Below are 17618 nucleotides of genomic sequence, written 5' to 3'. Positions count from 1 at the left end.
TTTTATGCGTAAAGTACTGTTATTAATGCATATTAATTAAAATTCAAGATTGCAAGTAGATTGTGTGTAAGTACAACTTATTAAATTTTCATATCTGAATTCGTGTAACTAACTGCAGATAAACATAATTAAATACAGGATAAACATCTCATTTTAAATATAAAAAATCTAAAATATAATTAGGATAATCATTGAGTTCTAACAAAATACTTAATTATTATATTTATAAAATGTTATATTATTAAATCAAAAATAAATTATTTCGTTATTAAACTTAAATTAAATTATAATAAAAAGAGAACTTTTAAATAGTTGATTTATTAACATTGATATTTTTTTTTTCAAATTTATATTTTATTAAAAAATAAAATCATTATTGTTTTCTTAAAAACACATAAAATCGTATTATTACGTCGACAAAGACAAATAATAAAATAGAACATTAAAATACAAAGCAGGTGATCGCTCTAAGATTAATCGGTTCACATAACGAATTGAATATCCAGGTTAATAAAAAAAATGAAAATAAAAATATATTCATAGTTCCATCTCCACAGACATGTCTATTTCACCGAGCCTCAAAGCTTGAACTCAATTCCTACAATGATGAATATGACCGCAACTGAAACTCCAAAGACTACACAATATAATGATACATTTCACTTCGTTCTCACATTTTCACGACAAGCGGTTGCAACCCTCTTATCGAAAATGGCTCGATGTTTAATTTTTTAGTTTTTAAAAGAATAACGGTTGGTTTGCAACAAAACCAGATACACTGATTTGAAGAGTTAATCCCTCTTCCCCGATCCAAATACCAGTAATCTGATGATTGCTAATCATTCGAGATTCATTTTGCACAGAAAGTCTAGGCATATGGTCACAAAGACGACACGGTTTAAGACGAGTTCATAGCTGTTGAGGCTGCGGATTACAATGTAAACCCGACAGTTCCAAGCTGAAAATGCAATACCTGCATCATCAGAAGTGATTTCATGACTTTTCTTGAACCCGCATAAAAGTTTCGGGTATCCGCAAGCATTTATCTTCCGCATCAAAATGGAACGGATGTCATGAACAGCATATGTAATTGTAACAAACTAGAGCCTAAACTACCAACATCTGCACATATCAAGCAGCAGTAACTAAAATCCAGCAATTTGTTCTAAAAAGAAGGTGCAGATAAGCACAAGTTACAGCTTCGAACACCCCAGGAGCTGATTCTAAGAAATACTGCGAAGAAACTTCCTGTAAATTTTAAAAAAAAACGACATATTTAATCAATTATGTAAATTTCAAAAAAACGACGTATTTAACCAATTAATGATCCTTAATCATGCTGTATCGACTTGATATATAGTTTAACGTAATTGTTTGGGTATTAGAAAGGGCAGAATGCATCAAAATGCAACGAAGGTGGGCTTAGTTGATTTTTTAGTGCAAGAATTTTTAACAAAATAACTACTCATTTTGACCAGTAACTTGTTGATCTTGTAACATTTGATGACATGGATGTTAAGTTTATTGTCCACTTTGTTGTAAACCCTTTTGTAAAGGGGTATCCATGTCATCAAATATTACAGGATCAGTAGCCTACCTGTCAAAATAAATACAAAATAAGTTTTGTTGAAACTTCGTTACATTAATTAAGAAAAACAATTATTTGTTACACTTAATAGAAACTAAATCAATCTTTGTTGTATTGTTCCCATTCAATAAATTACCTAAACCCTTAAATTAAGGGAAAACTAATATACTCCCCGTCCCAAAAAAGTGCCATTTCAGCTTTAGTTTGTCCCAAAATAAATTGTACACTTTTTTAAAGTGTCTACTTTCCAATTCCACCTTTAAATATGAGACGGAGAAACAAGGAATTCATTACTCTCTAATATTAAGGCCAATATTGTCACTTACGGGCCGTTTACCCAAACACTTGCCCGAGATTCAACACTTTTACTTACCGTATCGAGTAAAATTTTAGTCCATAAAAATGGCATCGTATGCAACAATTTACCTGGTAAGCGCTTACAGGGTAAGAGTCATCACCCTCACTTACCGAGTAAGACTCTTGGTCCTTGCTATTGCTCTTACCGGGTAAGATTCTCAGTCTTTACCATGTTCATCCGATAAGGTAATGTGATTTGGCAAGCTCTTACCGGGTAAGCGTTTGGTAAAAGCCCCTTAGTTGATTAAAAAGTACAATAATTACACATTTCTAAAATTGTGTGCCGATTATTTTGGGACTGAGGGAGTATAACATACCATTCAGAACTAAGACCTCGTTCCCAAAAAGCATTGCTCACCTTCCAAAAATACACAGAATCGAGCTGCTCATTGTGACGAACATGGTGGAACTGCACTCGTAACTGCAGGTATTGGCATCCTGAAAATTAGAGATACAAGGAAGAGTTTTATAGTATGTCTTCCTAAATTATGAATCTGCAATTTACATGGGGGCATAATTCAAAAAGAATGGTCGTGTTGGGTTACGCCAATAGCCCACTTACACAACAGTTATTGGTTAAGTTTGATGAATATACGATATTAATTTGATTCAGAAAGAATAACAAAAAGTAGCTAATAAAGCGGCGATGCAACAGTATAATGGCATAGGTGTTTCTATTATTACAGATATTACTGGGGCACTGCTTCAAAGGAGCCAGGTGCAAAGTAAGTAAACAGAATGTCCAGACAAAGGTCAGAAATACGATCCAAAAAGGCCACTTCTAATATGGTTTATGGTTATTCAGCTAAAAGACCTCCTGATACGTGCTTATTAAACCATGGGCTTCCAACAGTTTTCTAGTCATTCTTGTGTTTGAAAGTGGTATTCTCTTGTTAAGCAGTGACATTCTTAAACCTGTCAGAACGTCATGGATTTAAAATTTTCCTTCCAGAAGGTCATTTAACCAAATGACCCTTCTAATAGGACCTAAGGTCAAAATCAAGATTATATTTGCATGACAACATCAGAGCTACATCCAGAGACAAAGATAACACTTACTGAGCATCAACACGCATTTTCTTTTGGGCATTCTTTTTGTTTTTGCGATTTCGTTTCCTCCCCAAAGTATGACCAACGAATGGCAGGTGCTCCAGAGCTTGAGAAGCCAATGGAAGTGGAGGGACGACAGTCCCAAGTGATACTTCTGAATTTATTGGTTGGAATACATTAGAAGAAAGACCTGGTGCCGGAGTACTGGCAAATTTCCCCAAGCATGGTGCTGCTGATACTACAGAGGAAAGAGATGAATTATTGATCTCAGCAGATGGGGTCTGTGTCAAAAGTGCAGGCCCCGGAACAGTTGGAGTGATTGCCTCACTGGATACTTTGGGAATAGGTGATTGAGTTACGACTGGAAGCAGAAAAGCAGATGATTCAGGCATTTTGGTGGTTCCTAACTCGGTTTTAGCCTCATTTAGACCAATGGCGTTGTCAACTATCATTTGTGTTCCCACAACACTCGTGTCATTGTGAACATTGTTGATTTCCCGAACTTTATTCATGTCAACATAATGCCTGAACTTGCAATTAATTATCTCCGAGAGATCATTTCCTGATTCAGAATCTGCTAGTAACATAAACATTACAATGATATATATGAGTAGACAAGAGAAAAAGTCAAGTACGGACATGAAAGAAAGAGAAATGGCAGAACTGGAAAGAGTATAATGCCCAATATCTAACCATTCCTTGTCAACTTACATGGAAAGTATTACAGCACATCTAAGGTTTGGCAAAATACCTAAATATTTTAGAATAGCTGCATGTGCCGCCAATTGTTCAGCTTCTTTCTTGTTTTTGGCACTATCTCCTTGAAAAGTAACACCATTGAAAACCAAAGAAGAACGAAAAACAGGAACCGATGTGTCCAGTTGAGCTGTTTCATAGGTGGGTTTTCCTAAATTCATCTTAGCTGCATATTCGACAAGAATAGACTTGCAAAAGGTTTTATCCTGGATAACAGCAGGAACTAATGAGAAACGTTACCTTGAAAGAAAGAATTACTTGAAAAGGCACCCCATTTTCATCTAAGAAATGAAAAAATAAAGTAAAACGCATCTCTAATTATAGAGTTTATTACCCCACATCGTATGCAAAATGCCACAAAAAATGCTTAGTTACAGTAAGATTAAAGATCCATCCACCTTTAAGATCATAGAAGAAGATGGGAACCTATCATGCTTCTTACAGTTATTCAGCAGCAAAAGCTTCAAAGTAGATTGGTGCATAATAAAAGACCATAAGCATACGAGCTATGAAGACCTAGCCTTCGAACAGCTCAAAGCAATATGTGTGGAACCTAAAAAAGGGCATCCGAGAAACTTAATAAGACATGATGTGATGTGAAGTTGGCAACTTGAATAGATGGAAATTATCAACATCCCTTGTCAGATTTTAATGGGTAAGGTGCATCTTCCCCAATTGTATGTTTCTATTTTTATTCCAAGTTCCAGCCAAATGATACAAATCCTTATTAACATTGTATTCACTCGATAGGTATTTATGTGAGATGACTCAAATGATGCAATGCAGTGAGTTTCAAACTGCTACACTGCCACCGAGAACCTAACAATTCGCAGGTTGTTGATTCTTTATTACAAACCGTAGTATTGTCAACACGACAGGTCCTAGACTGATGGTCTATAATGCTCACCTCGTATTTTTCATTTCATTTGCATGTGTCCAACAATTACATGATTGCACTACATATAAATAAGATTACTGTTAAATTTTACAAGTGGAGATAAAGTTCCCGTGAGCTATGATTGATTATTCAATAAATACACAGAACACACAAATTCTGGAAACAAGAAGGCGTTATGCTTGACACTAAAAATCCATGTGGCCAATTAAATTTTCCTTCAATAAGTAAACATCAAACCTTGAGAATAAGATGTAATGCATCATTCTTTGACTTCTGCATTATGGCAAAATATGCAGTCTTGGACACATCCATCTCAGCCGCCTTACGCTGCTGAAAAGTGTTTGAAGATGTGTAGCTCATACCATCAAACCAAACAGTGGATCTGAACTTTGGTAGATGTGCAAATCCTTCATTATGAGTTTGAAAGATCGGGAGATCTTTCCTGAATTTTTGAGCATGCTGATTGAGAAGACACTTGTAGAACAAATGTGGTTTTAAACCTAAAAACACGAAAGAATATAGAAGTGACGTTATAATCATAAACTAGAGACACAGATTTGACCATTAAATTGAATTGTTATAATTTTCCAGTTAAAATAGGAATTTTTTATTGTTGGACACGTCTGGCCATCTTATGTTGGACACGATACATATGTGAGATCTAAGGATAATTTGTCACCATAAAGCAAGGTTTGAAAAACACGATAAGCAAAAACAGCTTATTACAAAGGGGAGAACTGTGTCTTGGTCAAACCAAACATGTTAAATAACTAACCCATCTGTTATCAACTACTTGAACTAAAACAATGAACAGCAAAGAAAGATTGATCGGCCAGATTCAAGGTAAACAAATAACGAAAACAATTAAGACCTAGCTATTCGAGAGGCTAGTCTTTCCCTGACATGACTACCAAAATTATCGATATCCTCCCCCCACCAAACACCTCTATTTATTCTAAGCACGCAAAAACTTATTCCCTTTACGGCCCCTATCCAACAGAATCATTAACAATCCCCGTGTTGAGAATTTAGAAAAGGCTATGTAGAGAGAATTGCAGGAATTTTATTATGAATTGAGACTAGACTTTACAAAATGTAGATATCCAACTATTTATAGGAAACAGTTAAGATATGTCAAAACAGAAAAATAAAACTAAACTAATTCAATTAAAGCCACGACTCACCATAAAGCTGTCAAAACCCTCCAGTTGACTCAAATAAAGTTTCAGCTATATCACGAGCCGCTACTAACATATCGTCCACATAAAGTAGCAGGTACACATGTGACCCATCAGCACTTCTCTTATGATATATACAATTTCTCTTATGTAAATCCACGACTCACCATAAAGCTGTCAAAACGTTTATACCACTGTCTTGGGGATGCTTTAAACCATAAAGCAATTTCTTGAGCTTACAAACATAGTTTTCTTTACCTTGAGCTACAAAACCCTCCGGTTGACTCAAATAGATTTCCTCTTCAAGCTCACCATGTAAGAAAGTTGTTTTGATGTCCAATTATTCCAACTCCAAATTTGCTTGTGCTACTAGTGCCAACAACACCCGAATGGATGTATGACGCACCACCGGCGAGAAAAATTTCATTATAATCAACTCCTTTCTCTTGGCTACAACCTCTAGCCACCAAGCATGCCTCGTTTCTCACACTTTCAGCTCCTGGCAGCCCTGTTTTTTGTTTAAAGATCCACTTAGGTCACAACTTTTCTACCTTGAGGTAACTTTACTAACTCCCAAGTTCTATTCTTGTGAAGGGATTCCATCTCTTCACTCATGGTTGTTATCCACACATCAGCCTCCTTCGTTGTGGTTTCTTCTTTGTAAGTAGATGGCTCAAAGAACAACATTTCTTCAGCAACTTCCGGAGCATAGGCCACCATGTCATCAAACCCATATCGAATTGGCCTACCAACTTGTCTTCGGGGCTTATCTAATGCTACAGATTGAAATTCTGCAGGCTGGTACTGATTTTCAGGTACAACAGGTTCTGGTTGAGGCGAGTTACTGCGTTGTCCAGCAGTATTCTCGTCTTCATTGGGACCATTTAACTCGTACTCCACCTGTTCGGACACACTCTCCTCTTGAACACTTGGAGTAGATGAACACCTCACGCCACGTAACATTCTCTCCTCATCAAACACTACATCACGGCTGAGAATCACCTTTCTTTTATCAAGAGACCAAATTATGTAGCCCTTTACTCCAATTCAGTATCCCATAAACAGCCCCTTCTTTGATCTTGGTTCCAATTTTCCTTCACTAACATGATGGTATGAAGGACAACCAAATATTCTTAAGCCCGTGCAATCAGCCGGCTTACCGGACCACACCTCAATAAGAGTTTTACAGCCAATTGTCGTTGTCGGGGATCTATTCACCAAGTAGCAAACCGTGTTTAACGCTTCTGCCCAACAACTTCTATCCAACCCAACATTTGACAGCACACATCTCACTCTTTCCAGCAACGTTTTATTCATCCTTTCGGCTACTCCAGTCTGTTGTAGAGTGTGCCTAAACGTTCGATGCCTTGCAATTCCTTCGTCTTTACAAAACCGATCAAACTCACTTGAACAAAACTCCAATTTGTTGTTCGTTCGCAGCCGCTTTATCTTCTTCCCAACCTGATTTTCAATAAGACCCTTCCAATCTTTAATTTTCTCAAATGACTCACTCTTATGCTTCATAATGAATACCCAAGTCATCCTAGAGTACTCGTCAATAATTGAGAGGAAGTAACGACCACCACCAAGTGAAGGAACTTGCGAGGGACCCCAACAATCAGCATGTAGGTAATCTAAAGTCGACTTGGTTGTATGGACAGCTTTTGAAAAACACCCTCTCCTTTGTTTTCCAAAGACGCAATGCTCACAAAAGCCCAATTCAACAACTCTATGACCTCCAAGAAATCCTTTCTTGCTGAGAATTACCATGTCTTTCTCACTAACATGCCCTAGCCTCATGTGCCACAAACGTGTCATTTCTTGACTCATTCTCTACAGAACTAATGATTGGTGCTGCTGATCCAACAATCGTGCTACCTTCCAGCACATACAAGGTACCTCTCTTGACTCCTTTCATCACTACTAATGCACCCTTAGTGACCCGAATTACTCCACCCTCACCGGTGTACTTGAAGCCTTTTGAGTCGAACACTCCCAAAGAGATTAAGGTTTTTTTCAACCCGGGTACATGATGAATATCTGTTAGAGTTGTCACAGTCCCATCATGCAATTTAATGCTCACCGACCCAATTCAAACAACACTGCACGACACGTCATTTCCCATCAAGACATTTCCCGTTGCAATCTTATCATAAGTTTTAAACCAATCCTTATGTGGTGTCATGTGAAATGAACACGCGGAATCAAGAATCCATACATCTGACCTTTTGCAATCAGCCACCGAGAGCACCAAATCAACCTCCGAACCCAAATCATCATTTGCTACAGCAGTGGATCCTTTGGAATTCAGTTTTGGACACTCATTTTTCCAATGACCCGGTTCTTTACAATAGTGGCAGCCATCCCTTGGTTTTCCACTTAGACCTCTAGTCTTCGATCTTGATCGGCCTCTAATTTTCCACTTCCCTTTTCCTTTCTCTTGGCTTTTATCTCTACCTCTGTATCTATCTCCATTTACCACCGACAGGCCAACCGATTGAATTTCGGAACTACTTCCTGAAGCTTTATGTCGCAACTCTCGTGAGTGCAAACTTGAACGAACTTCTTCCATTGTAATTGTGTCTCTACCAACAACGAACGAGTTGACAATATTTTCATATGAAGTAGGCAACGAAACCAATAAGATGAGGGCAGCATCCTCATCTTCAATCTTGACTTCAACATTCTTCAAATCCATAAAAATGGAGTTTAACTTGTCAAGATGTTCCTTCAAAGGCATTCCCTCCTTCATTCGTAATGAGAATAACCTCTGCTTTAACAACTTGTTCGTTAAAGACTTGGTCACGTATAGGCTCTCTAGTTTCTGCCATAAAGATACAGTAGTCTCCTCATCGGCAACTTCATAAATCACCTCATCTGCCAAAGACAACAAGATAGTAGAGTGGGCCTTCTTATCTTGTTGTGCAAATTAAAATTCAGCCATCCCTTCAGACCTTTCACCAGCTAAGGGAATCCAAATGCCTTGTTGGTTTAGGAGAGGTCTCATCTTTATTCTCCATAAGCTGAAGTTGTTCTTTCCTGTAAAGTTGTCAATCTTTGATCATTTGTGGAGGCATTTTCAGAAAATCTTGAAAGAACTATGATACAAGATTCGAAACTGAGTAATCAAGAACAAACATCCGGACTAATCTTCAAAAGAGTCGACAATTTCTTAATTGGCTGTTAGAAATCACCAAATCGGTAATCCAAGAAAATTGATCCCCAAAACGATCATTCAAGAAATCAAAAACATCAGGTTCGATTGCTGGACACAAGACGATACCACCAATTGAAATATTTCAACGACGAAATTGATTGAAGGACCGATGAACTGAAGCGACTTGACTGTTGACTCCGATTTTCCTCAAATTGACTGCTGAAATCGTTAATTCACACCTTCAATCTCAGAACCAGGAAAACTCCACCTTGAATCGAACACCAGAAAGACCCAAACGATTGTCCACAGAAAGACGATTCATGAAAGCGGTTATCGATTCAAAAGAAAAAGACGACTAAGGGATTCAACGATCAACAATTGGGAGGAACCCTAGGCTCTGATACCAATTTGTTGAGAATTTAGAGAAGGCTATGTAGAGAAAATTGCAGGATTTTTATTACGAATTGAGACTAGACTTTACAAAATGAGGATATCCAACTATTTATAGGAAACAGTTAAGATATGCGAAAACATAAAAATAAAACTAAACTAATTCAATTAAAGCCACATCTAACACCCCGTGTGCCCCTGTGATGGCCCCCTTCTTTACGTGGCTTTTCCTGATTCTTCCTTCGGCTATAAGTGAAATAAATTGGTGGATATGTAAGATTACCCCTCCCCCAAAGAGCCACCTTGTCGTCAAGGTGGAAGGCAGGAAAAATGTTCTGCATAGTGGCCAAGTCTTCCCAAATAGACTCATATTCAGGAAAATCCTTCCCCTTTGACAACACTTCCATTCGTTGCTCTCCATTAGAATCCATAGATCAAACTCCTACCAATGACTCTTGTCCCACTTCCAATTCCAGTTCCTCAGAGTTGGGGGGTAAGAAAGGCAAAACTTGCTGCTAACTGATTACTTTCTTAAGTTGGGACACGTGGAACACAGGGTGTATTCGAGCAGTCAAGGGAAACTGGAGCTTGTAGGTGACTGCTCTGATACGTTGGATAACTTGGAATGGCCTATAGAAATGTGCAACGACTTTCTGAAAAGAGCGTTGAGCGATGGATTTCTGACTATACGTTGAAGCTTGAGATTGACACAGCCCCCAACTTCAAAACTAACTCACGGCGAGACTTATCAGCTATATCCTTCCTCCGCTCTAGGAATGTAATAGTTGAGTTCAATGTGAAGGAAATAAAATACGCTCATAAATCAAAATTCGAATTGGGTATTTTATAGTAAATTAGCGTATTAGTTTTGATCTTTGGTGTTTATCCCTTCCATTTTTAAGGGCACCATAAATCCTTTATAGCTCTATTAAGAAAGAAATAGAAAGCTGTATTTTTCACGAAGTTCATCTAACACCGCATATCCCTCTCCAGCAATTGATCTTCGAGAGAAGAAACCCCCAAAGCTTTGAAAGGTGTACACTTGATGGAAGAATGGTACGATATACTGTACTATAATTCAGCCGAAGGCAGCCATTGTAGCCATAAGTATGCAGAAAACCACATCATCGGCAACAAAAAAATAAGATAAACATCCACATGATCGGCAACAAAAATAAGATAAAAATCCCTTCCAGAAGTACAATGAAACATAATGAACTCAAACCCTGGCCCAGCAAACTATCAAACACATGAATTTTCTTTACATTCTAACCGCATAACATTATGAACCGAACCACTAGCCGAAATATTGTTAATTTTCACATAATAATCTCGCATGATCACTGTTAGATATTTAAAAACCGTTTTACCTAACGATCTACTCATCTACACCGGATTCCCCTAATTTCACTCACTAGTTACTTGTTAACGAAGAGAATATGATTAAAATCATCAGAAACCAAATAATTATGTACTTGCATTCTCAAACTCGAACATATGAACGAGGGGAGAGAAAAAAAGAGATTAATTTACCGGCGGCGAATGGCAGAGAACAGGCGACAACTTTCTCCGGCGTCGTTTGAGCCTCCGGCTTCGACGTATCGGAGATTTCTGTGTGATGATTGTCAGACCCTGCCTGTGACCGCACGAGGGTTTCCATCAATCAGACTTTAGGGTACGGAGTGGTATGACGAAAGAGTTGAATGTTAAGGTGTGTTTGGATTCTGCTAATTCCCAGCCCAATTCATCCAGGAGCAGGTTGAAGTTTAATTACACCAATAAAAAGAAATAAAAAAGAGTACTCAAATTCAAGATAAAATGCTTGAAATAACAATTTATTTTTATTAATTCACTTAGGGTGCGTTTGGTTTGCAGGAATGTTTTTGAGGGATTTGGATTTCCATGAGGGATTTGGATTCCATGGGATTTGAATTGGATTGGATTTAAAATCCATTCCTGTGTTTGGTTTGCAGGATTTGGATTTTTTTTTTTTTGTAACAACATATGAAGTACAGATCGGAACAGCATATGAACTTAATCGGAACAACATATGAAGTACAAATTGTCACAAAATATGCAGAAATTGAAGTACAAATCGGAGCATTAATCGTATTGTGAAGTCGTAACAGAAATCGAAGTAAGTAGAAATTACCTGTCTTCGGCGATGGAGTCGAACATGGTGGGAGAAAGCGACAGAGATGGAGACGACCACGGTGGGAGAAAGCGACGGGGCCTGAGACGGCCACCGTGGGAGAAAGCTACGGAGCCGGCGATGTTTGAGGCTGGAGGAGACAGCGATGTTGGAGGCTGGAGGAGATGGTCAGGGATGAAAATGGAGGATGCGATGGAGACGACGGTGGGAGAAAGCCATGGCGATGGAGACGACCTCGAGGGAAAGCGACGGCGACGACCTCGGGGGGAAGCGACGGCGACGGAGACGACCTCGGGGGGAAACGACGGCGACGGAGACGACTGGGAGAAAGCGACGGAGGTGAGCGATAAAAATGGAGGAGAAGATGGAGACGGGTAGGTCACGGGAATGGATTCTAAAATCCCATGTCTAAGGGAAGGATTCTTAAATCCATCGTTCATGGGATTTCAAAGGAATCCTTGGATTTCAAATCCTCACAATCCAGCAAACCAAACACTGGATTGGAATGGATTTCAAATCCAAATCCCCCCAATTTCATTCCAATCCTGCAAACCAAACGCACCCTTATTATAGCTAACTATTTTCAGGTTTTCTTATTACAATAATGTACTTTCAAAATATTTTTGGTTAGAGCATCATACTTTCAAATATTTACCCGTTATAGCATTGGTTAACATTTTAAATTAAATTTACTCATCATATCAGGTTTCTTTGCCACCTAATCGTCCACTTAGATTGTCCAAATATACGATAGTGCTGACATGACATTTTTAACTATGGCATTGTACTTTCAAAATTACTTTATTATAATGTCATCAATTTCTATTGCAACATTGTGTTTTTAATTTTAATATTTTTATAATTTAAACATTGTAAATTTAATCAAATATGTTTACTAAAAATTATAATGCCAGAAATTAAACAGGTTTAGTAAAAATCATTATTTCACAAATAAAAATATTCATGAAAAATCATTTGTTTCATCCAGTTCATCGTAAAAAAGTTTTTTTTTTCTTTTTTAAAAATTGTTTAAGAAGAGGACGAGTGTGCAATTGAGAGTTTAAGGAAAGGAGGGGGGTTTTAGGAATCGATAGGAAGAAAAAATATAATGGGTAAATTTTTTAAAGTACAGTGTCATAATAAAAAAAATATATTTTAAAATTACATTGTTGTAATAAGAAAAACTAAGAATATATTGTTATAATAAGAAAATTTGTAAAAGTAAGTTGTTATTTTGCGCATTTTACCCTAAACTAAATTACTATCTCATTTAATCAAATTGGTTATTTAGCCATTTCTTTTTTGGTTTGACCTAAATGCCATTATTTTCGCAGTATACAGATACGCAATTACGATGGCCAGGTCTACAATTGTGATGGCTAGATCGCAATTCCGACGATAAACTGGTTGAATTTGAATTTTTTTTTTTTTTTGTCTTTTAGCTAGATCCGCAATATATATTGTGCAAGTAGTGACATTTAGATCAACTCGTAAGAAAAATGGTTAGAAAACCAATTTGAATGAGTAGAGTAGTCATTTGAGCTAATCCCTCGATAAAAATGATAAGCTGATAAATCTGATTTTTATAAAATTATAAAAAATCAAAAAGCCAAAAAAAAATGTTTGCAAATAAAATAGCTTTTTTTAGGATAAATTTTAATTGTTTATTTATTTCTAATCTTAATGATTTTGTAGAATGGAAGGATTTCAATTTCGTTGATTTGTTTAATTTGCAAAATGGAAATACAAAAAGAATTTAATTTCATTGATATTAACAAATTTCACTGTTTACTGGAATCCAACATTCGTTTGTATATTGGATGGAAGTGGAACTGAATTTCGTTCTTTTTTTATGGTTTCAATCAAAGGATTTTTTTTTTTTTTATTAACTTGGATATCCAACCCGTTATGTGAGCCGACTAATCTCAGGACAACCACATGCTTTACAGATAGCACGAAGTCAACGCATTTGAACCTCAGTGGCCACGAGGAGGTTTTTATTTCTCCTTGGATTTGAACCTGGGACCTCCTGGTACTTTTGATCTTTGGAGTCAATCTCAAACCAATCAGGCACAACCCGTGTGGTTTAATCAAAAGATTATTGATGCAACGGTATATGTGTAACTATGTTAGTACTAAAAAATCAGTATTAATTGTATTCGTCTTGAAAGATTAATTTTAGTCTATAATTGTAAAGTCAGCGTGTTTGACTTTCATAGACTAGTTTGACTTTGACTTTGTATTAATATGTTGATCATATAAATAGGTGGTAATCTTTGTAATTAGGTGATGTGAGCTAATTGTAATATACATTGATAATTGAGGGTTTGACTGAGCTTACATGCATTGACTTTCTCTCTCAAGTGTTCTTGATGTTCTTGGATGATTATCTTGAATCTGCCATGTATGATTATGAAGATTATGAAGATTGATCAGTAATTGTGGACATACAAACTATGTTATCATTAGAGTATAGTCTCTAAAAATGTTAAGGATTTAAACCTTATTAAAAATGAGAATTGCATATAAGCATATAACATGTATATACATATTATTTCAAGAAAAATACTCTTCGCTTAATTATTATTATTATTATAAATAATAAATAGTAATTTAAAAAAAATTATTTATAATTCTCTTTCAAATATGTATTTATAAACCAAACAAAAAAATTGTTGTTCGTATTACAATTTCAAATGTATATTTTGCAAACCAAACAAAAGCTTTGAATTTTAACTTAATTCTATTTAATTTTTGTAACACCAACTTAAACTCCTGACGTATTCGTCGGACCTGTCCAGAATCTTACTCCTTGTTATTGGCAATGTGCAATTCGCCTAAAATGTTACAAACACCCCCCTGATGACTCATCATACCTGGTGAGGTTTGCCCTACCATCCCAATAGTATAAAGATAAGCTTTGATATCATTTATGACACTCCAAAGCTCAAAGCAACAGATTAACTCAATAACTTCGAATTCAACTTAAGACCATGGTGGAAAATTACTGATAGCTTACAACTTGATGCTTATAAGGAACCTACAAACCATATTTCCATCAATGTGAGACGAGTTGTCACACAAGGTATATACATACACACGTTCATGTATTAATGTGCACACGCGTCATCTCCCGATGACAATTCATAACCAACGGAAAAGTCATCATGAATCGAAACACGTACTAACTTGCATACATGAATACACGTATGTATAGAGAGAGCGAGAGGGTTTTAATTGATTATCTTATAGAAGTAGGCAGGATATAATTGCGACGAAGAATCCAAGGTGACAAAGATAATCTAGCAGAGTTATTTCATAAGTTATATATAATTTTACCTCCATGTATTCCTGTAAACAGTAGACATGAATATTACAGATGTTAAAGATACTTCATCTCCTTACTACATATTCAACGTCTACCAACTTCTTTCTTCAAAGCATCATTTCCCAAAATTCAGTAAATAACAAATTTAGTTCTTTCCTAATTACACGTTCAAACTAAGGGTCCGTTTACTAAACACTTATCCAGAAAGTGCTTACTGGATATCTTTCCTTACCGGATGAACATGACAAGGGTCAAAAATCTTACCCGATAAGAACAATGATAAAGATGAAGAGTCATATTCGGTAAGTGAGGGTGACGACTCTTACTCGGGTAAGTGCTTACCGGGTAAATTGTTGTATACGATACCATTTTGATGTACTACAATCTTACTCGGTAAAATAAATTATAGTGTTGACTCATAACGGTAGGCATTTAAGTAAATGGCCCCTAAGTGCACCATCCAAACACAACTTAGGGGCCGTTTACCAAATGCTTACTTGGGTAAGCGCTTACCAAGTTATATTACCTTATCGAATGAACATGGAAAGGACTATGAATCTTATCCGGTAAGAGCGAGGCAAGGACCTAGAGTCTTACCCGGTAAGTGAGGGCAGTGACTCTTACCACGGTCAGCTCTTACCGGGTAATTCTTTGCATAGAAAGCCGTTTTTCGTTGACTAAAATCTTACCCGGTAAGTAAATGATAGTGTTGAATTTTCCGCTAGATGCTTACCGGGTAAGTGTTTAATAAACGGCCCCTTAGTCTTAATTATCTTTCTTCCAATATTATATTCCATAAAAGTAGAAACCTATAGATATAAACTATTTTATCATATGTGAAGTTACTAAAATACCCTTTGAGATATAAATATGCTGTATTTTTATATATAAGTAGATACTCAAGTTGATAACAAAGCTGGAATAGCTCAGTTGGTTAGAGCGTGTGGCTGTTAACCACAAGGTCGGAGGTTCAACCCCTCCTTCTAGCGAATATTTTCATTTTAGTTAATTACGTTTTCCGTCCCTCAGATTTGTTAAAAATTACTATTTTCGTCCCTGTACTTTTGAAATTACGATATCCATCCTTATAGTTTGAAAACATTATTTTTATTTTCTCGTTTTTCCTGAAAAATAAGAAGTAATAGAAAAAAACGTGAGCGGCAGGATTCGAACCTGCGCGGGCAAAGCCCACATGATTTCTAGTCATGCCCGATAACCACTCCGGCACGCTCACTTGATGACGTAACGTTTCCCAATAAATATTCCTAAACTATGCCTCGCTTTTTTTTAAATTTTTTTAACATATACCAAACATGGCTCGAACGTTATAAGCTCATTTATTTACACGAGCTGGATAACTTCATATTTTGATTGTATGAGTTACAAACAATGTGCACACGTTTGGCTCGGAAAAAAAGTATGTGCGGAAGGCTCCGCTTGACTTCAAAATTTCAATCGAGTCAAACCGAACAGTGGTGTTATGAAGCTTGAGTTGTTAAGATAAAAGAGTTTCCAGTATATTGCGTTCCCGTCTGTTCCAGAGGCTCCAATCTCGGATTTTATATTTCTTCTTCATGTGTTTTGATCAGTTGAAATCACTCTACAATAACGTATTTGAGGTGTCGATAAAACGTCAAACAAGACGTGTATAAAGTCGAGTTTTTATAACCAATTTTGAATTCAAAATGAATTTGGGGTTCTATGCTTTTTGTCTTTATTTGTATATTATGTATATACAGGTATATTATTTTTTACAAAATACCTCGTTTATTTATTATCTAATTTTTATCAGTATTTTATTCTTCTCACACTTTATATAAACTGTTCCATACGTAATTTTGTCTTAATATGGGTCATATTGGGACTAATTTGATCTAACAAAAAACTGGACAGGTGGAGTAACGGGTAAAGATAAAATGTAAATATATACCAACTAAATTCGATTTTTCGATTAAACGACAAATTCTAGAGTAGGATGGACACATGATAACTGAGAAGTTGGTATAAGGCGTATAGTTCATATAGGATGCAGATGAAAGGCGTTAGATGAATATGGGGAACCACCTCGCCCAGTTTCGATTGTTGCGATTCTATAATTGTATCAGTAATTAGTTTTTTCCCGGTCATTCTGACATTTTTTTTATAAAAATGGAAATAAATAGATGATGAACATGTTGCAAGAAGAAACATTATCTATACTATATTAAAAAAACATTTGACAAAAACTCTTAAAAATCATTTATTATGCATGAAGTATTGTTTATTGATGCATATTATCTAAAATTCAAGATTACAAGTAAAGTGTGCGTAAGTACAACTTAATAAAGCTTCATGTTTAAATTCATGTAACTAACTGCAGATAAAAATAATCAAATAACGGATAAATATTTCATTTTAAATATAAAAAATATAAAATATAATTAGGATAACCGTTGACTTCTAACAAAAATACTTGATTATTATCTTTATAAAATTTATATTATTAAATAAAAATAAAAGAAGAATTAAAAAAATACACAAAAAAAAAAAAAAAAATTAAATAGTTAGTTTAGTACTAATATCAATATTGTTTTTTTTTTCAATTTTTTTAATGATAATCTTCATATTTATATTTTATTTAAAAATAAAAACATTATCGGTTTTCTCAAAACCACATAAAACCGTATTATAACATCGACTGAGACAAAACAATAACGAGAAAATGACAAAACTAACCATTTTATACAACCCTCTTACACAAAATAACTAGTTTTTAGGTGTTTTA

The 17618-nt window shown here is 35.9% G+C and overlaps 1 protein-coding gene and 2 non-coding genes across 5 annotated transcripts; 1 reads left to right on the top strand and 2 right to left on the bottom strand.

Moving 5' to 3' along the window:
• Positions 1 to 755: 755 nt before the first annotated feature.
• Positions 756 to 11115, bottom strand: LOC112515324. 3 transcript variants are annotated; one of them, XR_003069513.1, is made up of 6 exons: positions 10908 to 11115; positions 4887 to 5149; positions 3747 to 3957; positions 3005 to 3572; positions 2263 to 2383; positions 756 to 1248 (listed from the first exon to the last, which is right to left on the bottom strand). XR_003069513.1 is itself a non-coding variant. In XM_025122072.1 (6 exons), exons 1-5 carry the CDS (start codon positions 11032 to 11034, stop codon positions 2332 to 2334), a joined length of 1221 nt encoding a protein of 406 aa, XP_024977840.1. In that variant the 5' UTR covers positions 11035 to 11115; the 3' UTR covers positions 756 to 1248; positions 2304 to 2331. The 3 variants fall into 3 exon arrangements, 1 of the variants encoding a protein (XP_024977840.1); XR_003069514.1 differs by having other exon boundaries at positions 3005 to 3569; XM_025122072.1 differs by having other exon boundaries at positions 2304 to 2383.
• A 4654-nt stretch (positions 11116 to 15769) lies between these two features.
• On the top strand, positions 15770 to 15843 carry TRNAN-GUU. Its single transcript has one exon. It is a non-coding gene; the product is annotated as a tRNA-Asn (tRNA).
• Positions 15844 to 16006: 163 nt separating this feature from the next.
• TRNAS-AGA lies at positions 16007 to 16088 on the bottom strand. Its single transcript has one exon. It is a non-coding gene; the product is annotated as a tRNA-Ser (tRNA).
• Positions 16089 to 17618: the final 1530 nt, after the last annotated feature.

Source organism: Cynara cardunculus, assembly GCF_001531365.2.
Source record: "Cynara cardunculus var. scolymus isolate 2C chromosome LG 7, CcrdV1, whole genome shotgun sequence".
Classification (NCBI taxonomy): Eukaryota; Viridiplantae; Streptophyta; class Magnoliopsida; order Asterales; family Asteraceae; genus Cynara; species Cynara cardunculus.
The sequence above is the reverse complement of the archived record's forward strand: the minus strand, read 5'-3'. Positions and strand labels throughout refer to the sequence as shown.